At 39.7% G+C, this 22,897-nt stretch overlaps 1 protein-coding gene across 2 annotated transcripts in view; it reads left to right on the top strand.

Moving 5' to 3' along the window:
• The window catches only part of TRPC3 (transient receptor potential cation channel subfamily C member 3), a 71,146-nt gene that overhangs the window by 20,664 nt on the left and 27,585 nt on the right, over positions 1–22,897 (top strand). Inside the window, exons 2-6 of one of the 2 annotated variants that reach the window (XM_065904248.1) lie at positions 674–1,445; positions 7,587–7,775; positions 17,079–17,243; positions 19,930–20,146; positions 21,891–22,124. In XM_065904248.1, coding sequence (XP_065760320.1) covers positions 674–1,445; positions 7,587–7,775; positions 17,079–17,243; positions 19,930–20,146; positions 21,891–22,124 — 1,577 coding nt within the window. The remainder of the gene's footprint in view (positions 1–673; positions 1,446–7,586; positions 7,776–17,078; positions 17,244–19,929; positions 20,147–21,890; positions 22,125–22,897) is intronic. The other variant, XM_065904249.1, reaches the window with a different exon arrangement.

Genomic DNA, 22,897 nt, shown 5'->3' with positions numbered 1-22,897 from the left:
GTGTGTGTCAATGATCTTATTTAGTTAAAAATATGCAATGACTTGAGAGGATTGTTCTGGCCTAATTCTTGAAAAATTTAATATCTTTAGCCTTCAAGCCTAGTGCTTTGGTGCCAAGTACCTGTTTGTCCCTATTTTCAAGACTTTTTAAAGCAGCAGTAAGTTTATTCCCACAGGTATAATGAGTTCCTGTCTTTATCAGGGTCACAAAGGGAGACCTGGAAATCGTTTATGTTATTATTCCTTATGAATGTCATTCTCTATGGCAAGGGTCCCCAACCTCGGGTCAGATCAGCCAGGGCATTAGATGAGCAATAAAGTGCACAATAGATGTAATGTGCTTGAATCATCTGGAAACCATCCCCTCCACCCTGGGGGAAAAATTGCCTCCCACAAAACAGGTCCCTGGTGCCAAAAAGGTTGGTGATGGCTGCTCTGCGGAACAAGAACTCTTGTTCTGAAGGGTTTCTGCTCGCTGGGTTCTAGCAGCCCTTATTGGGTGCAGGTGTAAACTTCAGGCAAGTCTTAGCATCTGACCTGGCTGTCCCCAGGCCACAGATCTGCCGTGTGTGTGTGTGACCTGTACTGCAGAAATGGCACGATATGTGGGAAGAAGCAATATGCCCTAATATTCAACAGCTGGGGTTTTGTTGTTTTTGCTGCTGCTGATTAGGTCAATGGAGGAGAGCCCGTCACTGAGGCGCAAGACGGCGATGCGGGAGAAGGGCCGGCGCCAAGCCGTCCGGGGACCGGCCTTCATGTTCAACGACCGGGGTACCAGCCTCACTGCAGAGGAGGAGCGCTTCCTCGACGCGGCTGAGTATGGCAACATCCCCGTGGTGCGCAAGATGCTGGAGGAGTCCAAGACGCTGAACGTCAACTGCGTGGACTACATGGGCCAGAACGCGCTGCAGCTGGCCGTGGGCAATGAGCACCTGGAGGTGACCGAGCTGCTGCTCAAGAAGGAGAACTTGGCACGCATCGGCGACGCCCTGCTGCTCGCCATCAGTAAGGGCTACGTGCGCATCGTGGAGGCCATCCTCAACCACCCCGGGTTCGCGGCCAGCAAGCGCCTAACCCTGAGCCCCTGCGAGCAGGAGCTGCAGGACGACGACTTCTACGCCTACGACGAGGACGGCACGCGCTTCTCCCCGGATATCACCCCCATCATCCTGGCGGCGCACTGCCAGAAGTACGAGGTGGTTCATATGCTGCTGATGAAGGGCGCCAGGATCGAGCGGCCGCACGACTATTTCTGCAAGTGCGGGGACTGCACGGAGAAGCAGAGACACGACTCTTTCAGCCACTCGCGCTCAAGGATCAACGCCTACAAGGGGCTGGCCAGTCCAGCTTATCTGTCCCTGTCTAGCGAGGACCCTGTGCTCACTGCCCTGGAGCTCAGCAACGAGCTGGCCAAGCTGGCCAACATAGAGAAGGAGTTCAAGGTAAGCTCTGCGCTCCACCGCGGCTGCTCCGCGCCCTCTTCCACTTCCCGGCGAGGCGCCTTCTGCAGTCTGCTCCCGAATCAGTTTTGTCCAGTGGATCTAAAATCTCAAGGGATCGGGAGCGTCGTTCAGAAGTGATCTGATGATTTTTCTCTTCTCAGCCTGGTGCTGTGATAAATTTGTTTCAGGGATGGGTATATACTGGATCAGAGAGCTGTAATGATGGTGCTGCTCTGTGTTCTGGTTAGGTGTTAAGTAGTACACGAGACTTCTCTTTTGTCGAAGGAGGGATTTGGTTATGGTCTTCCTCCTCTTTTGTAGTTAGTTGTATGGTGGCCCCCAATATAAAAATAGTTTTGTATGCACTTTTTATTGACCAAGCATTTGTATATCCCTTTAGTTAAAAGTCAAAAGACTAGTATAAAATTTTAAATGAATGACTAAAATCATTTTATTTATGATAAAAGTGGCTGCAACTGAAATCCACGATTGAAATCCACAATATTCAGAATGGTGAGCTGTGGACATCACGTCAACCCAGAAATGTAAAGAAAGAAATGTGGTTTGCTTTAGTAGGTTTTTTTATGAGTGAACTTTTTTCTGGTCATCATCTCCAGTCAACAGTATTATTTATTTTTACTAACTATACATTAATAGTGGAACATTGTTTAATTGTTACATTTTCCTATGCATTTCAGATGGTTCTGCTATTAAATCTAGGGCAGAAGGAGACTTTGTAGATCTGGTGAAAGTCAGACTGTTTTCTAGCAGCTCTTGATTCCCATTATCCACCTAAGAGGATGATTCTAGGCATCAGTTCCTTGAATTATTTTTTGGATGCTGAGTTAATCTTTTTGGTGTTGTGGTGTCAGATCACAGAAAAAGTGAATATTCTGTTTTTTAGGTTTTGTTGCAGTTTTTCGTACTTATTGAGAGACATATGCAACTAGCAATATAATTCAAGTTAACTGTTGAAAGAAAATTGTAGGAAATTTTTTTGGGGGTTTTCCCTTCCATATATACCAGATTTCCTCAACATCCATCAACACTCATCTTGTGCTGGTGGAGATCTGGTCTTAGTATGATTTTATTTGTTATTCCATTAAATTCTTTCTAATATGAAGGCTGTGCATATTTATTGTAAAAATTTGGAAAATGTGGGAAAATACAGAGAAGAAAATAAGTATCACCTATATCTATCTACTCCCTTTGAAAAGATTCCTTATGTGGTATTTGAAAAGATTTATTTCCTTGTACCTAAAATGAATTATTATTGTTATTATTATTATTTTTTACAGAGCTAAGGTAGAGCAAATTCCTAACTTCAAATTCTGTTTGAAAAGAATAGAAGTGCATTCATATAAAAGCCTAAATGTCACTTTATTTCATCATGGTAATAAAAAGTATGGGCTTCCCTGGTGGCTCAGATGGTAAAGAATTCGCTTGAAACACAGGACACCCGGCTTTGATCCCTGGGTTGGGAAGATCCCCTGGAGAAGGGGATGGCTACCCACTCCGGTATTCTTGCCTGGAGAATCCCATGATTAGAGGAAGCTGGTGAGCTACAGCCCATGCGGTTGCAAACAGTCAGACAGGACTAAGTAACTAACACTTTCACTTTTCATAAAAAGTATAATTCTAAATTTATTATTTTACGATTCCAAGGATCACTCAAAGCTTGTTTTTATGCATTTTGCTTGGTATGTACTGAAAGTCTATATAAGAAATTCTGCAAATATTTTCCTAGATTATGTTTTAATAATTAACAGAAGATGGTGACATAGGTAATTCTGCCCAGAGAAGTAGTCTCAGTGAAGTAATGTTAAGAAAATTTATTATTCATAGTTCTCCCCTTGATGCCAACTAAACCCCTATTGATAATACATGGAATCTCCTTTACCCTGACATAAAGAGTCACCTCTGATAACCTTTCAAAGATGAGAAATGATTACAAATGAAGAGGCAAAAAGAGGAGAAAACACAACTGAGTCTAAGAAGGCATCCATAAAGCTGCCAGCTATCTAAGGGTATGCAAAACTCATTGAAATCTCACGGTTCCTTTTTTCTGAATTATAGGGAAGGTGTTTTTGTAGTGTAACCATTTCAAAGGCAAAATACAGACAGTTCTTTGTAAGTTATGGTCTCCCAGGACTACAGGTCTCTCTCTCCTGACTAAATGTTTCTTTTCTTTCCCATATTCACTTGTTCTTGTTATCCTTTTCTTATTTTGTTATCCTTTTCTTTTCTTATCTGTCTGCTTTTCATCGCTTTGCCTTCTCATCCCACACTCATGTCCATTTGTCAGGGCTTTAGACAGAAAAAATGTGCTTTCAGCACTGACCCAGAGACTGCCTCCCCTGAAAGGGCAGGAAGTAAAGCTTATTTCTGAGTCAGGGTCACTTAATCTGCCCTATTCCATGGTGTTCATTTTATTCTTTGCATAAAGACTTTGAGCTTAAAGTGCTAGCCTTGAAATAAAAAAAAGAAATAACACGTTCCCTAGTGAAAAAGACATGACTTTTTTTCCATTTCAAATGCATATGAGTATTCATCTTATCAGTGGCCCATAAGACCCAGTATCTCATCCCTCAGACTGCCGTCACTTAGGTGCTTCAGAGAAGGTTCTCAGCCATCGTGCAGTCTTCAAAGATCCTTGAAGAGTACAAGCAGCATGGTGCCAAAAACATATGAAGGTCATTATCCCAAGAGTTGGACATTCTAGGATATAGATTTAGAATGATGAGTGGAGGACAGCTTGGTGACAGGTTATTAAAGAAGCATTTTCAATGTGCAAATGCTGTCTGAAGCTGTTCTGAGAAATGGAGTATTGGAGAGGCTAAGCTCCATGTCTCATCTTCCAAATGTCAGTGGCGAGGAAGCTAGCCATTTATTAAGCTGAAATTTCCTAATTCTGAATCAATGATGCACTTTAAAAAAAGGCATTGTGCTTTCCCTGTGCCTCAGATTTTCCCTTTGTCAAGTAGAAAAACAATTTCAAGTTATATCACAGTAGGACAGTAAGGAAGAGGAAAATGAATGTAGTCCAAAGGCAAGGTAGCATTTGATAGCAGGAAAATACTCTAGGAATCATCCGCCTATACAGACCTCTCGCTTTACAAGTGGGAAAACAAAGACAGTAGCCAACGTACCATCTGCGAAGCCTAGGTCTGGGTGCCCTGAGTCCCAGTTCTAGCTCTTCTATGTGACATGCTGTACCTGGTAACGTGGAAGCAGTTCTGTAGTTGGCGTGGACCAAGCCCACTCAGAGCATTTAATCCTCATGGCCGCAGTAGTTTGCTGTGCTGTGCTCAGTCGCTCAGTCGTGTCTGACTCTTTGAGACCCCACATTCTGCAGCCCGCCAGGCTCCTCTGTCCATGGGATATCTTACGCAAGAATACTGGAGTGGGTTGCCATGCCCTGCTCTAGAGGATCTAACCCACCCAGGGACTGAACCCAGGTCTCCCACACTGCAGGCAGAGTCTTCATCTGAGCCCCTAGGGAAGCCCAACAGCAATAACAGATAGGCTTATTCTCATCAGAGAGTTCTCACCTTCTCTAAGGTCACACAGCTAGGAAGTGGTGGAACCAGCATTCAAATCCAGGAAGTCTGGTTTCAGATTTATCCTTTTAACCACTACACTGTCCTTCCTTTTTTATTATTAGGGATGGGATCGGACAGGAGCAAACCTGCTTAGAGTTGAATTTCAGTTTTCCTGTTAAGAATTAAAAGGGATTAAACCATGAACGTTAAAAACCTCCTTAAACCTGCAGACAGGTTGTGACGAGGCCCAGGCTTCATTGTTCTTCCTCTGGCTTGAGCAGGCCTTCCAGGTTTTGAGTTTCTGCTCTGTAAAGTGGGCTGCAGACCCATCTGGTAAATTTGTGGAGGACCATGGTGATGGAAAAGTCACACAAGAAAGATAACCAAGCAAAACTAAATTTAGAGAAAATCATTAGAAAATTTGGACCAGACGAAAGGTCTGAGTTGTGAAGTAGTGGGAGATAGGACCTCATGGTAGAACTGATGGAGTCAGCTGCCAGAGTTCCCTGGGAGCTCTGCATATACTGGCGAAATGGTATTCTGTAAGCCCAATAGAAGAAATCGCCATTACCTCCATCTCTGATTATTTTCTGTACTTGGATAGCAGATTTCTTCCAGGAGGAAATGATTAAATTGTTACAAAAACAAAGTGTTGTCCTTGCAACTTACTTATTTGTTTCTTGCTTCCTGACTCATCTTTTAGTGGATGTGAAGAAGAAACACAAAGTTTTCTTTAATATCAGATAATTTACAGGTTATAATTTTAAAGATTATGAGCTAGTATTTGGGTATTACTGCAGAAGTTGTTTCTATGTTTTATTTGAGAAGAGAAAAGTCTTTTTTTACTTCTGATCAATGGAGAATCGGCCATCCTGTGTCGTATCAAATCTTATAGAACAGTCTGAACTGACGAGTAACAGGAGGAAATTTCATTTAAAAAATGTACTAAGAGGGGAGCTTTATATGGAAACAGACATGGATTTAATACTTATTCTGGATGCTATAATAAAATATTTCATTAGTCTTCCAGGAATGGAAGGCAGATGGATATTTAACTGACACTCTGCATAGAAACCAGAGATTGAACATTTTATTAATTTTATCAGTTGCATGGTACCAAACTTGAGTGGAAACCAAAGACTGAAGTTTTTATTCATTTTATTTGTTCCCTTATGAGGGGAAAAGGATTAACTGCAACTCTTCTTTATCTGAATTTCTGATATCTGAAATGGAAACTATTCTAGTCTGTGTAGGCTTTAAACAGTCTTTCCTCTTCTTGTTTATTTTAGTTGGTGCAGTGATTTTTGCACATCAAATCAAGTTAATTATTTAAGGGGAAAAATGGAAATTTTTCATGTTGCATGAAGATGATTTAAATATTTTAAGTATGATATTTGGCAACTTGAGAAATTCTGCCATCCTAAATGTTACCCAGTTATTAGACATATATAGTATCTCAGGACATGTTGAAATGAGGAATTCTGTTTTCCTCAAGTGAACCAAACTAGATTATCATCTGATAATATTATCATTATTATTATTAATTCTCCTGATTTTAGTGAAAGTTGTAGAAGTGGAGCTGGGGGTTGCAGAAGGAAGACATTTTCCTGAGAGATGGTCATTAACACCTGGATTGGAACCAGTGGGCTGGAAATAGAGCTCCATTCAGAAGGTAGCAGGGAATGCTGACAAATGCCTTCTACCAGTCCATGGCACTACATAAATATGCTAATGAAATTAAAGATTCACAGATTATTTTTAGCAAGGTGTTAGTTCCAGTGGCCTGAAAAATTTTCTCTCAGGTATTGATATTCTGCAACCCTTGAGAATTCAATTATATATAATCAGACATTTCTCTCCTTCTGGTTCTATAGGACATGATAATGTGCCCTTCAGACAAACAAGAAAAAAATACCCTCTGTGTTGGTACCTGTCCTCCTCTTTGCTTTCACTGTAAACCGTCATTCTCAACCACAAGCGTGTGTCAGAAACACTGGGAGAGTTTGTGTTAACACGTTGCTGCCCCTCATCATCAGTTTCTAATCAGGATGTCTTGGGTGGAGTCTGAGAATTTATGTTTCTAGCACATGTCCAGGTGCTAGTGAGGCTGCTGGCCTGAGGACTACGGTTTGAAAAGCGCTGTCTCCAATAAGGCAATGGATAGTAAACCAGAAGGTTATATTCGTGTATAGTCAGTTTTCTATGTCAGATCACCACTTAAGGAATTTTCATCATAGACATGGCTTTATTTTGGCTTTAAGAAAACTACTGTTTATCTGTACAAGAGAGATGCAATTTGGTACTTGTTTGATACTTTGGCCTTTCAGCATTAAGCATTTATCCAGTCTTTCTTACTGAAAACCAGTTACTTACTTGCACACCATTTTCAGAACTGTCTTATATGTATTAGGTCCTGGGTAAGGAGGGAGGTGGAAGCAAATCCAGCTGGTATCTAACTCAACAAACCTTGCATCTACCTGGGGGCTAAAACTTCCTGCCCAGAGTTAGGCAGACTTTTTCTAATTTACAAAACCCCTGAACACTTTCCGCTGAACTAAAGCACATTCTCTGCATTAAACTCTAACCATCTTGTTCTTAGAATGACTATCGGAAGCTCTCTATGCAATGCAAAGACTTCGTGGTGGGGGTGCTGGATCTTTGCAGAGACTCAGAAGAGGTAGAAGCCATTCTGAATGGAGACCTGGAGTCCGCAGATCCTCTGGAGATGCACAGGCACAAAGCTTCACTGAGTCGGGTCAAACTTGCCATTAAGTATGAAGTCAAGAAGGTGAGTGGCCTACCTTCATCCGGCTCCATATTGAAATAAACATGTAATATCAACTATGCCGTAATCCCAGGAGAGGTTTTTAAATAATAAAAACAGATATTATTGACAAAGAAATGTTTTCCTTTATGAAATAGATTAAATGGTATCATGGTGAAGTTTTGAGTCAAGTACCTAGCTCCAATCTTTTCCACTTTTTATCCATTGTCGGATCTTGGATAAATCGTAAAACTTCTTTAAATTTCATTTTCCTCATATAAAAGGAGAATAATACCTCTTACCTATATCAGAGTTTTGGTGGGATTTCAGTGGATTAAGATATGCAAAAGAACTTTGTAAACTGCTCATAGCAATGTGGTTAATGATAATAAAATCTATTACTTGTATACATTTTTGTAAGGCACTGTTACATATGTACTCATGTTAACTCACGTTAACCTTGGGACAAGCCTTTGTTATTGTCCATCTCATCTATAAAATAGGTGTTTGGTGATGAGATTCTTACTCTATAAGGGCACTTGAGGTTCACCAGACTTAAATGACATGTCTAAGATCATAGAGCTATGGAATTTTATGCAGTTGCCAAAAAAATAAAAATTATGATTACTTTTTTACTCTGGGTATTGCAGATAGAACTGTTACGTGTATGAAGTTGCTACTTGTGTGGGGCTTTAAATAATTCATATCAATTGTAGTTATGTTGTTCCACTTATAATAAAAATCTCAGCTATTCAGAATCTAATCATTTATGCATATTTTACATAACTTAAATTTTTATACTTTAAATCATGAAAACGTAAGCTATTGTCAGGAGTAGATCTGGGTTCATGAGCTGGTCAATCTGTGTATAGTGGAATCTTCTCTTGTTCCTGCAGTGTGGTGTGGTGTTTAAGAGGGCAGACCCTGGAGCTAACTTGCAAGGGTTCAAGTCCTGACTTGTCTTCTCTGTGCGGCAGGGCAGACCTCTTGATCAATCTAAACCTCGTTCTGCTTATTGGTGGTGGAGACAACTACTATTTCAGTTGTTTTAAGGATTACATGAGCTAATGCAAGTAAAAGTAATTAGCACTGCCATAGTGTTAATACCTGGTGATTGCTCAGTAATTATTAGCTAATCACATTTCTGCATTTGAAAATTCATTCTCAGACTGATGACTCTTGAGACTTCCCTGATGGTACGTACAGTGGCTAAAACTTTGTGCTCCCAATTCAGGGGACCCGAGTTCGATCCCTGGTTGTGGAACTAGATCCACAACCTAAACCTGTCACAGTCAAAATAAATAAATAAGAATGATGATACTCAAGTTCAGTTCTTAGTCACCAAAGTCATTTCATGTTTATTGTGCTGGTTTGGTCCTTAGTGGTAGGTTATAGCCAATTTAAACAGAAAAGAATTGAGTAAGAAATATTAGCTGGCTCACAGAGGTGGAAGAGCAAGATTATCTAAGCTGTGCTTGCAGAAACCTTGCCCAGAGCCAGACCCAGAACTAACCTGGTAAGGAGGTTTCTGTGACCCAAACAGAACAATTCTGCCTCTGCTGCAGAGGGTCAGTTCCCCTCCAACAGAAAGGACTTCCTGAGTCCTGCCTGTTGTAAAAGGCTCCTTCCAAATCAGAGGTATGCACACATGCCTCTGACCAGGGGAACCTAGGACAGTGTTTGCACCCTAGCAGCAGGTGAGCATAGGGGAATCTGTGTGTGTGTGTGTGTGTGTGTGTGTGTGTGTGTGTGTATACACACAGTTCTACCACAATGTAGAGAACTTCCACATTGTGGTCTTCACAAAATTATAGTTAGCAATTAATGACAGATCTCCCCTCTACTTAATAAGAAGTGAAATATGAAGATTCTCATTAAATGTTGGTGTAAAATAACTTCAAGAAATTGTCAGTAACAAGGTAATTGAATTGGCTCAACTGGTCCCTCTCAGAGCAGGCATACTAGTTGACATTTTGCTGTACTGGAAGAAAAAGATAGCTTTGAATAAGATTGATATTAAACTGTTTTTAGAAAACTAGACATTTATTCACAGACCTTGCAATAGGCATCTCTTGCCTTTAGCTCCTGAGAGGAGAGAATTGATTTCAGTTGTCACTGGTTCTTTGTCATTGCTTTCAAAGTGTCATATTAGCAGAGACAGCTCATCTACAGATGTGCTTCTGTTAACCAAACTGTCTTCCAGAGTGAATATCTTCTTGCATGTTACTTTTAAATGAATTGATGTGTAGGGTTACAATGTATGAGGTGTCAGTTAATAATAAATTTCCTGTCAGTCAACCACCAGAAAACAACAGCAAAATGTATCTGGAACTGAAAGGAGATTTAGGACTTTGCACGTACTTCTGGTTTTGTCTATTTTATGCTATAAAATAAGTATTAGTTAATAAGTTAAAATTAATAAGTTAAAATCTTTGATTTGGAATCTTCACCCAATAAATGTATATAAGAAGTTTATTCTGTAATGTCCCCAAAGCCCCAGATCCTCTTTCTTTCTTTCTCTCCAAATCTTCCTTCATTCTTCACTCAACACTCACCCGTCTCCATCTAGCAAGGAGCAAAAATTCTTCCACCCACTTCTGCTACTTCCTTTTCCCATCATCTCCCTTCTAGTCCCCAAGTAAAATAACCTCTTGGGTTGTAATATTCATGAACCCTACAGACTGTGGCACTGAAATTGAGCATAGCTACATGCATGACATTGGGATTTAAAGATACTTTGTTGTGAAATTTTTCCCCTTGTAATTTAATAAACATATTTATTCAAATCAGTCCATAATTCCACCAAGGAAACCAGTTTTATATAATGTTAAATTATTTAGGTCCCCTAAGAAACTCAAGATGTCTTTTCTGCCATCTTTCCAGTATCTGCTTCCAATTGCGATTCTGGGTCTATTGAGTTCTTTCTAAGCTCAGAGCTCCCAGGGCTTAGGTCTTCCCTAGAAATCACTATGAGTTCACCCCAGGCCTTAGAGACTCAATGACAGTTAATCAAGAAAATGAAAACACAAAAGAAATCTGAATTGAAGTCTGAACATGAGTTTAACGTTTATGTGGGAAAAGATTTTTTCAGTATAAAAGCAGTAGAAAAAATAGAAAACAAAAATATAAATTATTTGACCACATGTAACTTAAAACTCTGTACATCAAAAAGATCATAAAAAGGTGAAGGGCAAACTAGGGGAATTTTTTTTCTATACTATAACTTAGAGAGACAGAGGATTTATATTCTTTTTTTTTTTTTTTTTTTAAACAGGTCATTCCTTTCCCTTTAAAAAATTATGTATTTATTTTTGGCCACACTGGGTCTTCATTGCTACATGTAGGCTTTCTCTAGCTGCCACAAGCAGGGGCTACTCTCTAGCTGCAGTGCTGGGGCCTCTCTTCTTGCAGAGCACCAGCTCTGGGATGTGTGAGTTCAGTAGTTGTGGCATGTTGGATTAGTTGCTCTGAGGCATGGGGGATCTTCCCAGGCCAAGGACTGAACTCGTGTCCCCTGCGTTGGCAGGCAGATTCTTAACCAGTGGACCACCAGGGAAGTCCCAGGAATGATACTCTTGATAACCAAAGTGCACAAGCAAATTTAGAGGGAAAATTTCCAGAGGTCTATAGAAAAATAAGCAAAAAACTTCTATAGGTAGGTAATTCGCAGAAAAGAAAATTCAAATGGCTAACAAATGTATTTAAAAATTTCAAACCCTCTAGTAATATGAGATGCATATTATTATATAAATACCATCTGCCCTCACTCAAATTATTAAAAAATTAAAAATTATAAAAAATTACAATTCTCAGTGCTTTTAGTGAAATGAGCAATCATACAGTACTGGTGGGGGATGAACAACAAGGCGTTCTCTATGAGGGAGTGGATGTTGAAGATTATTCATCTGAGTTACTTCTGAGGGGTCTCTAAGGTAAATCATACAACTAAAAGATAGTAAATGTTGTTACTGTTTGTAGTTACACACATTATTCTACAAAAGAGAATGGAAGAGTGGAGGGTGAAATTTGGTGTTTTGAAAATAAGTACAAGAAAAGTAACTTTTAGGCAAAACCATTCGTTATTTTCCAATTAGAGTAATGGATTATTTGCTACCCCCCCCAAAAGTCCCGAGCTCTAATTATGACTGTACCTCTATCCTCTGACTTGTGGATTAATATCAATCCATACCCACACATAGAAATAACAGGAGTCCTACCTACCTCAAATGAGCCTTGTGTATTTTAAGGAAGCCTGTGACAAAGATAAAAGATACCAGAACTTGATGGACCATTGAATCTGGAAAACCAAGCTGTTGAGAAAGAGGAGAACTTTCCTGAGTTCTTCCTCCTTGCTCTATTTCCTCCAACAGTGAGATTAGGTTTAACTATAGAAAGATCATCTAGAAAAGAGATATGCAGCCATATAGACACCTAAAATTATCCACTGTATTTGCAGAAAATGTGCAAAGAAAGTCCAGAAGTTGAGCAATGCAACGAAAGAGTGGTAAATCCACTGCAGAGACTTTGGGCTGAATATGCCGGCCAGAGCGGGAATGGGTTCTGCATGTCAGACCTCTGCCAGGTGTGTGCCCGGCACGGAGCGGTAACAGCGGGCTAGCTCCTGGAAGCAGCATTTTGCACTCAGTAGGTTTAAAATACAGAAAACATGTACAGTATAAATTTTCAGAATTTTTATATTTTTGAAGCATGATTGATTTACAGTATTGTGCCAATCTCAACTGTATAGCAGAGTTCTTCACAATTCAAAGAACTTTAAAAAGATGAATGACCTAGTTTCTGTTCACGAGAATATTTGCTTTTAAATGTTATAAACTGTGACTCCAGCAATAAAAACAAAAACAGATTGTTCCTACCATGTTTCTGTACAACAGTATTCCCGTGAATATAGTTCTTGGAAAAGCTAATTTGGTAAAGAAGACAGTGTAATGTGAATTTTATTTAAGTTGAAATTTATCAGCTGCCCCTATTGGTGGCTCAGTTTATAATCTATCAGTTATTTGACAGGGAATAAAGGTTGTTCTCTATGTTCCGGTAGTTTTATTCCACTGAAAGACTGAGATTTTTCTTGTATGTCAAGCATTTTCCCTTTAAATCAGAAAACCTCAAGTAAGGGTATTATTTCTGTAGTGGTTTCAATTTATTGGTCCACTGAAGTTAGGAAACTGCATACAAATTTTATTCAGCTTGCTATGACTGGTATGGAGGCACAAAGAGATTTTTTAGGAGGTAAAACAGTTTTAGGAGATAAAGGTTACTGCCCTATTTTGAAAGTCATTGAAAACAGCAAAACTCATCTCCTAAAGGGATTAGCTTCTTTGTCCTCATTTACTACTATTATATTGGTTTTATTTTCTTTTAAAAACTGTTCCTTCTGTGCTTGTATTAGGATTTTAAATTGTCACAGGAAACTATCTATTTGTGTTTTCTTTCCGTGGATTAAAAGGAATCAACAGCTGCCATATGGTGCTGTATTATGATCTCAATCACTGGTGTAGAAAACAAGATTATGGTTAGCAGGGCTAGGAGCGGGAAGGGATAAATTGGGAGATTGGGACTGACATATATATTAAATAGATGTTAATAACTAATAAGAAACTGCTGCACAGGGAACTGTACTCAGCACTCTGTAATGGTCTATATGGGAGACGAACCTAAGAATGGGCTTCCCTGGGGCTCCGTGGTAAAGAATCTGCCTGCCAATGCAGGAGGCATGGGTTCCATTCCTGGTCTGGAAGATCCCCCAGGATGCAGAGCAACTAAGTCTGTGTGCCACAACTCAGGAGCCTGTGTTCTGGAGCCCAGGAGCCACATCTCATGAGCCTGAAGTCCTGGAGCCCATGCTCCACAGCAAGAGAAGCCACATCCCATGAGAAACCCATGCATTGCAACTAAAGAGTACCCCTACTCACCACAACTAGTAGAAAGCCCGCATAGCAAGAAAGACCCAGCACAGCCAAAAAATAAATAACTAAATAAAATTATTTTTTGAAAGGATCTAAAAGAAAAAATGGGTATATGTATAACTGATTAACTTTGCTGTATAGCTGAAATATATACAGCATTTTAAGTCAACTATACTCCAATACAATTTTTTAAAAAGAAATAAAAAGGTAGAATTAATACTATGAGGTACACCTGAATTAAGCTGAATTTTATTTTATTTTTTTAAGCTGAATTTTAAAGTATAACAAATGAAGTACAAACATCATGATTTTTGCTAGCATTTAACATATGTTAAGTGTTTGCATTGTATTGTACAAGCCACACCAGGTCAAAGGTTGATCTTTACATAAGGCCATGTGTAAAGGATTGATTTCCACCAAGTCTTTAGAGCTTTGTAAACCCTGCACAGTGTAATTAATGTCATAGAGCATTTACAGATTTAAATGTAAAGATTAGCTCAAGGATGGAGAGCAAGAAGAGGGAGCCATGCTACAACGTTAATATTTTGTACTCAGGAGTTTGAAACCTAGGAAAGAAGAGCTGGACACTCACCAAAGGGGAATGTGTCCATCAGTTTCATACGAACACATGTCCAAGTGCCTTTTAACTTCACGTGGATTTTCTGTTTTACAGAAACCTTGACCTATTTAAAAAAAAAAAAAAAGTGCATGTTGACTTCCCAAGTGTTAATCTGGTTTGATGACATTGTATTCTCCACCTGTAGATTTCTCTGAATGCACCATCCCATTCCTAAGCTGAGCCTGGCTGGAGTCACAGGACGGCCTTTTATTTACATCTATCCCACTTGGGATCATCTAGACCCCAAGACATTTGGACCAACATTCAAAATTAAGACTGTTTTAAATGCTGATTGTTTATCTTGGCAAGTACATGGACTCCAAGTCTCTGTTCTAATAACTTTTTCACATTTATGTAGAGCTTACTGTGTACCCCTAGAGTAGGGACCATTTATGACTTACTGAAACACTGAAGCTCCCTTTTCATCTTCTTGTACCAAATACTGAACACCTGCCTGGCATCTATGAAGGGTTTATGACATTGTAAAGAATAAAATGAATTAATGAATGAGACAGGCATTTAAGAACTATGGAGGAGATGAGGATTTTTAACACAGAAGGAGGGGTGAAGCAGGAACACAAGGATCCAGTAGAGTACAGAGCAGAAGTGGAAATTTGGAGAAATTCTCAGTAAGAATCCTAGGAAATTGTTACACAGACTCCCAGGAAGCCTTCAACTTTGATTATATTTCATCACGAGTTTAAATAATGGCTGCACTGGTCTTGAAATACTGTTTTCAAAAATAAGAACTTTGAAAGAGTGACAGAATCTTGAATTTGGAAAGAAGACCTAATATATGCTTAGAAGCTGGCAATAACCTGTGAGCCTCTGGACCTGGGATGTCTATAACTGAATTGAAAGGAACTTACAAGATAAAATACTCCCCTTTGCATTGAACTCATCAAGCTATAAAAAAAAAAAAAAAATTCACCTTATCCTTAGTACTTTCACTCTCCCCAATCCCACTAGTCTGTGTTAATGGGGAAAAAATTCAATTAAAAATGTCAAACCTAATATTTGTAAATTCGTCCTCACCACCTCTGTCAATGGATTGTCAAGTTTGCCTCTGCACAATGTTGGCACCTGTCATAGCAAAGTCAATGGATCTCCCAAAGGGCGGGTGCACACTGGGAGAAAGAGTGGAGATTTGGGGAAAATTGTACTTTTCCCGCCCACCCTAGGGGAAGAGGTTTTATTTATCTGTTTATTTTTTCTCTGCTTGTTTTAAAATTAGAACAGCTGATTGGAAACTATACACCACTGAGTGAAGACCTGTTTATTTCCTTGTAGGTTTGCTATTGATAAATATCCAAGTAACTAGAAGAATTGCCTAGAGTTACTAAAAACCATTCAGATAATTTCCTGGAACTTGATTAGAGTTGAATGCTATGCCTAGGAAGAACTGCAGCTGCTTTCTTTGCATCTCAGAATTTGCAAAAACATTTCACATTTTACGAGTATTTCCTAACAGGTTCTTTGTTGTTTATTGCATTTATATAGAAGATAGTGATTCCTTGATTTTTGTCTTGCTAAGCACTCTTTTTTAAAACTATATCAACACTCATATTTGAATTGTGAGTGACCCTGAATAATTCCCAAGTTTGGGCAAAGTACACCTGGCCTTTCAAAGAAAGGCATGTCCAACAAATGGGCACCTTTTGACATAGGGACCTTTTACAGATACATTCTGCTCCCCGAATAAAGACAAGGCCTTAATGAAATCCCAGTCCTTCTAAATTGATGCCCACAGATGACTTACCAAAATCAGATGGCAAAAATAAAATAATAAAACAAAATAATAAAATAGCAGGGCTTTAATTTGCTCATTTTTTTTCCTGATTAAAGCTGTAGTTATAAAGGAACTGATGGAGATAAATGTTTGTGTGGGTTTTTTTTGACCTCTGATAGAGGAAGCCACAGAAAGAGTAGAGATTACTAAAATAGGAAGAAGTGATATTTGATGCCAGTTCCTGGAAGCACAGCAAATGTGGGTTAAGCGTAATATTTGGAAATTCATTGAGTTTTTGCAGATCTCTTGCATATTTGCTATGGTAAAACATACATACACATAGGACACATCATGTATACATTTTTCATAGATGTAGCAGTTTAGGAGTTGCTCAGGAAACAATAAATCCAGCTTCCCAGGAGGCACAGTGGTAAAGAACCTGCCTGGCAATGCAGGAGATGCAGGAGACAAAAGTTCCATCTCTGGGTGGGAAGACCCCCTAGAGGAGGAGATGGCAACCCACTTCAGTATTCTTGCCTGGAAAATCACATGGACAGAGGAGCCTGGCAGGCTACAATCCATGGGGTCGCAAAGAGTCAGACAGAACTGAGCGTGCACATGTGCACGCAGAAAACAAAAACATTTCTTGTTTAGCCATAGGGTCCAATAAACCAAATAACTATTTTCTTCTCCATTTTGAACTGAATACAAGTCAGCTGGCAGACAGCAAGATGGGACATGTTTCCACAAAGAAAAGCATATGTCACCCATATTCCAGAGAGAAGTCTGTGAATATGGAGAGTTTCGATCAGAAGGAATTATGATGAAGAACAACATCATCATTTGTGTTTCCACTTTAGTTCATGTGATAGTTCTGAAGCAAGTTTGAAAAATAGGGGGAAGGTAAAGAATATTTCCAGAACCTTCCGATGCCCATATTCTGGAAAGGTATGCATTGGTATCTCTAGGATGCTCCTGCTTTAGAGTCGCTGGGCTGTCGACAATGGCGTGGTAACCTGCCTCTCTCTCTCCCTCTCTCCCTGTCCGACCACCAGTTCGTGGCTCACCCCAATTGCCAGCAGCAGCTGTTGACGATCTGGTACGAGAACCTCTCGGGCCTGCGGGAACAGACGGTAGCTATCAAGTGTCTGGTGGTGCTGGTCGTGGCCTTGGGCCTTCCGTTTCTTGCCGTCGGCTACTGGATCGCCCCTTGCAGCAGGGTACCGGCTTTTCCACCCCGTTTCCTCTGTGGTTGATGTGCCGTGTCCTTTGAGGATGAGAAAAGGAAAAAGCTTCCTGCTTAAGGCTCTTATCAGTTTTACAGCTGAATGTTAATTGACTCAAGAGCATCAAGTCTGCCTTTTAATGACCGGATTAGTTCTAATAAGGGATGAAAAAGGATTTGGTCCTGGTGGGATAGGTCCTATGCACAGGCATATAACACTTAGGCTTTTAAGATAAAATCTCCCCCCACAATGATAGGGAGGAGGAAAAGCCGTGAAGAGGCAGTCGTGTCCTATTGCCGGCTTACTGAATAGTCCACCAGGCTGGCCTGAGGAAGAGGAACAGCGCTTACTGCGGTGGTTCCAAGAGACAGCTAACTTGAAAATTGGAAGGGCAGCTTGGTTGAGCCTGTGAAAAAGATCTGAGACTGAGTGTGTGAAACATGGTTGTGAACAGTGGTATCCTCCAAAGTCTTCAAGAGAGCGCATACCAGGTTCCCCAAGCCCTTTGTTCCTCTAGGAGATTGAAAAAAATGTAGAATTGGGGTCTGGGGGGGGCGCTTTTGGATTTTTTTAGATTCTTTATCTTCTTAGTTTTGTTTGAATCATTTTTGTTCACGACCTTTATCCCCCCTCTCAACTTGGCCAGTATACAGTCCATTTAATTGAGCCTAAGAGAGCCCTTAGATAAGATGTGGACAGGAATAGGAGTCACGCTAACAGAATCCGTGTTCAGTTAATGAAGAGCACTACCACGGAGAGGCAGCAGTTCTGAGATCCTTTAATCCTGTTTTTATATTCCCAAATCTGGTTTTGTTTAAATGGAGGCAGTTTCAGGCCAAATGAATCAAGGCCACTCAAAAGTGACCCTGGAAATCTGTCATCTCTCGGTCTCCCCCCATAGAGTCCTGCTTCAGGCCCGTAAATGTGAAAATACTCATCCATCTCACTTCATCGTTGAGCTGCCCCTGTACTTTAAGGCAGAAAGGTTGTCATTTTGATCAGTTTTGATGATTCAACTAAATTCCTTTGTTTTGAATCATGATTCTGATAATACAAAAACATGAAAGACTAAAAACTGTATAGATAAGGAGAGAGCGTGCATTTAAAGCAAAAATCATATCTCACTCAAATAATTTCCCCTTTCTGGGGGAAATGAATTGGAAAGGTTGGGTTTATATGTATGTGTCTCTTAGGGCCGCTCACTCAGTTAAAACGTATTGGGTTTGAAGTAGGCATCTTGAAGTCCATTCTTTTTTCTCTTAGCGCAGCTGAGGATGTGGTGGACTCTGCCCAGCAGAGAAGGGAAAGGAGGGAATTAAGTTGTTTCTGGAGCCTGCATTTATACCTGCCATACACCACTTATCCTGTGGTGAAAAGATGGTATAGTCTCCACATGTATCCCATTTTTAAGATAGGCAGACTGCTGTTTTTTTCATGTTACTTAACATTTTCAAAGATCAGCCTTTAAAAGAAGGAGACTTGGCAGCTCCCTGCAAATCACTTTGTGCTATGGATAAACTACCCGGACGTGCCGTCTCTGCAGCTGTGGAACAGCACAGTGATATGTAAATGTGTGGTTTATTTTTCTATGTCTAATATGGAAAATGTGACATTTGTCTGTGTGCATTCATGTCTAACCCCAGAAATGCTTGACATTCTTTGGTTATTTGTTGACATCAAATTAAGGTTCTGGATACACAAAAACATTTGTTTGAAGTTACAGTCTTTTAAATGTGAACCTTGGTGCTTTTTAAGGTCACACGCTGAGTTGGAAAGTAGGGTCTGAGAATAGAGAACTTATTTGATGAGTCTACCAAATGTACCTAATTCTTAGACTGCAGAAACCCTTGGAACAGAGGAATTGTTTTTCGCTTCCACTAGAACACAGAGCTCTTAAAGACATTATATCACCGGGGATTTTAAAAGAGTTACCTTAAAATCATTATAAACTGAGCTTTAAGAATGCTTTTTAACTGGTTATATGATTTTCCAAAACCAGGGATGACTTTTAATGAAGTTAACCTACTTAGAGGTTTTAATTACTGGGTATCTCTCTGTTTTATTGGATAGTAACAGATAAGGTATTTATGTTGGTTATAATATTTTTTGCCTTTTTATATTGTACAGAGTACAAATTGATTTTGGAATATTTAGAAGTGAGAACAAAAATTTACTTCTGTGGTAGTAAGTATTTTTTTTAATCTTCAAAGGGTTTGTAATGTGCTACAAACACATCATAACATTTCAATTATAAATGAATGAGTCAGCAAGCTCATCATAACATTTCAGTTATAAAAAAATATACATTACAAATTTGGAGCTTCTTTTCCTAGATTCTAAAAACCTTGACACTGCATAGTCTTTCACATAAAAATAAGAATAACAAGTATATGCCTTGTAATTTACAGAAATGCATCTGTGAATGAAGTACATCCTAAGACAAATTGGATATTTAGAAACAATGAAGTTTGAAGGTTTCTTAAATTATTCTTAAAGGAAACACCCCCTAAAAGGAGTAATTTTCACAATGTGTAGCTCTTCAGAACAAAAGCAGAATTTTGAGTGTTCTCACTTCACTTTTTTTTTTTTTATCCTGTGTATATAGTAGTTTTCATAAGTGGAAGCCAGATTTTCTAAAGTTAAAGGTTTTGGATTGTTTTGTTTTTTTGCCTCATTACAGCTGGGGAAAATTCTGCGAAGTCCTTTTATGAAGTTTGTAGCACACGCTGCTTCTTTCATCATCTTCCTGGGCCTGCTTGTTTTCAATGCTTCAGACAGATTTGAAGGAATCACCACATTGCCAAACATCACTGTTATCGACTATCCCAAACAGATCTTCAGGGTGAAAACCACACAGTTCACTTGGACTGAAATGCTCATTATGGTCTGGGTTCTTGGTAAGCCTTTTATTTTGAGTATTCTAATTTCTACCAAAAATAGCATCTATATCATGATTGCCATTTTCTATTTAAAATTCTGTGGTATGTTATATGGTGACAACATCACCGTTGTAAGATAAACAGAAGAGCAGGTAATGGGATAATTTGGCAGCTTGATGATGCCGACAGATATTCCTTACCACTAAATACAAATTTTTGAGTAACATGAGCTTAATTATAAATGCATTAATATTAATATCATGTTTCAGAAATCTAACTTCAATTATTGAATAAAATGCAATTTTTAAAATGTGACTCACTGTGATGATCAAACATTTAATTGAAATAGTTCTGCAATAACCTAGTGACCATTAACTGATGATTAAAGAACATTTATTGCTTTATTTTCAGAGGTTTTTTTAAGGAGAGTTTCCATTTTAGGAATGTTTGTTACTTCATCTCACAATAGCCCATTTGGGGATTTTTTTTTCTTTCATTTTTTTGTTAGCTGAGCTGTGAGGCATGTGGGATCTTACTTCCCTGACCAGAGATCAAAGCTGTGCCCCCAGTATTGAAAGAACAGAATCTTAACCACTGTGCCTCCAGAGAAGTCCCACAATAGCCTGTTTTGAACAGCAGCTGTGTTAAAGTAAACATTTTAAGCAATATGATATAAAAAAATGGAGATTGAAACCATATTATTGATTGATCACTAATCCAAGTCAATTTTGTGTATTATTTCACCCAGCATGTTTCTTGGTATCATCTCAATTCCTGAATTAATGGATTGCTTCTCCTCTCATTAACTCCTATGGTGTTCACCTGGGTCAAGTAATTGTTTTATGAATTTTATTTTGAGCCACTACATTTCTTTTAAAAACTCTACAGTATTTTCCCCTTACATAGTCAGGCATGTGTGTGTGCTAAATTGCTTCAGTTATGTCTGGCTCTGTGTGACCCTATGGACTGCCAGGCTTCTCTGTCCATGGGATTCTCCAGGCAAGAATACTGGAGTGGGTTTCCATACCTTTCTCCAGGGGATCTTCCTGACCCACGGATCAAACCCTCATCTCTTACGCCTCCTGCATTGGTAGGCAGGTTCTTTACCACTGGTGCCACCTGAAAACAGTTGTTAAATTGAAATATTTTGTCCTCTTCCCCAGAACATTTTCTGCTTTCAGTTTCTTCATAATGCCCTAGGGCCGCCTCCTTAATTTTCCATTAATTCCTCACCTTTTCAGCATGAAGCTGAGATGAGATGAGAGGGTAGGGGAATGAGGGAAGTGTTCCCGGATGATTGGAAAACTGTTCTTGTTAAAAGTGCATAGTAGGTTTCTCAATTAAGGGCTTCTTTCTCCAGTAATCACCATTATTTGATTATTAACCATTGTCATTTTATAAAGATGAATTTTCTCCTTTCCTCCATGTGTTTCATGGGGCAAAATCATTTGCCTTGAAGAGCCTTCCTTATTTCCCTCCCTCCCTCCTTCCTTACCCCCATAAGAGTAGCGCCATTTCTGGTGTCACATTTAGAACTATATTTCACCAAAATCTAACTTGGGGGAGTGAATCATTCCTTTAGTCAAGCTTCTCTCGTGTAACTCCGCCCAGCCCTTCTGTGGGCTATATCAGGTCAGTGCTGTATGGTACACAGTGGCATGCTTTACACACGGGGCATTAAATATGGGGGCTGATGGGCCAAATCATGGCTTCTCAATCCAAGATATAAACTCCTGTCTGTAACACGTGTGTCTTGTGACAGGGATGATGTGGTCTGAGTGCAAGGAGCTCTGGCTGGAAGGACCCAGGGAGTACATTTTGCAGTTGTGGAACGTCCTAGACTTTGGCATGCTGTCTATCTTCATCGCGGCTTTCACAGCCAGATTCCTGGCTTTCCTACAGGCGACCAAAGCACAGCGGTATGTGGACAGTTATGTTCAAGAGAGCGACCTCAGTGAAGTTACACTACCGCCAGAGATACAGTATTTCACTTACGGTGAGTTACCAGGTGCAGAGTCCCCTTATGCCTCAGAAGGTATTGGAATCACATTTTGGAAGGAAATGCCCCTGAAGGGTATGTTTAATATGAAATGCGTGTTGAAAGTATAGAGAGAATGGAGACAGCCTGAACTTTCGAGCTGTATAAAACTGGATTCATATCAAGACCCTGACCCTCCTTTGCTGTGTGACCTTGTTCAAATTAATTTACTTCTCTCTGCCTCAATTTTCCCATCTAGAAAAAGATATTTCAAGGTGGGAGAAAATCACCTTTAAGCCAAAGAACATAGTTACTCTTAAATATTCTTAGGACATGAGATTGTCGTAATGAGGGGGAGAAAATAGCTTGATAAACTGCTTAATGTGAAAGATGAGTCCCTTAGAGCTTGGGTTAGAGGAGATAAAATAATAACTAAAAACTGCTGTAACAGAAGTGAGCAAAAATTCAGCAGAGGCAGGGAATAGGAGCTATAGCGATGATGAGCCCGTAGAGCTTCGCAGAACCGGCAGAAATGGTGGGGAGGATGTTGTGCTTCTCACTACACCATGGGCTGGAGTTCCTGCCAGTCTTCTTTAGGCCACGAGAGCAGGGAGGTACCCAGGGACCTTTGGTGTGCACACACACTGATGCCATCCCTGCCCACTGCACACCGATATGAAACAGTGTTGGCCTTCCTTCCCTTAAGGCCTAACTGGGGAGCCGCGATGAGCTAATGTTCATATAGCTGCAAAATCTTAAACCTGGAAAAGACTTTAGCAGTTATTATGTAA

The sequence above is a fragment of the Muntiacus reevesi genome, chromosome 13 (genome assembly GCF_963930625.1).
Source record: "Muntiacus reevesi chromosome 13, mMunRee1.1, whole genome shotgun sequence".
Lineage (NCBI taxonomy): Eukaryota > Metazoa > Chordata > Mammalia > Artiodactyla > Cervidae > Muntiacus > Muntiacus reevesi.
This window is presented reverse-complemented; position numbering and strand designations above follow the sequence as displayed.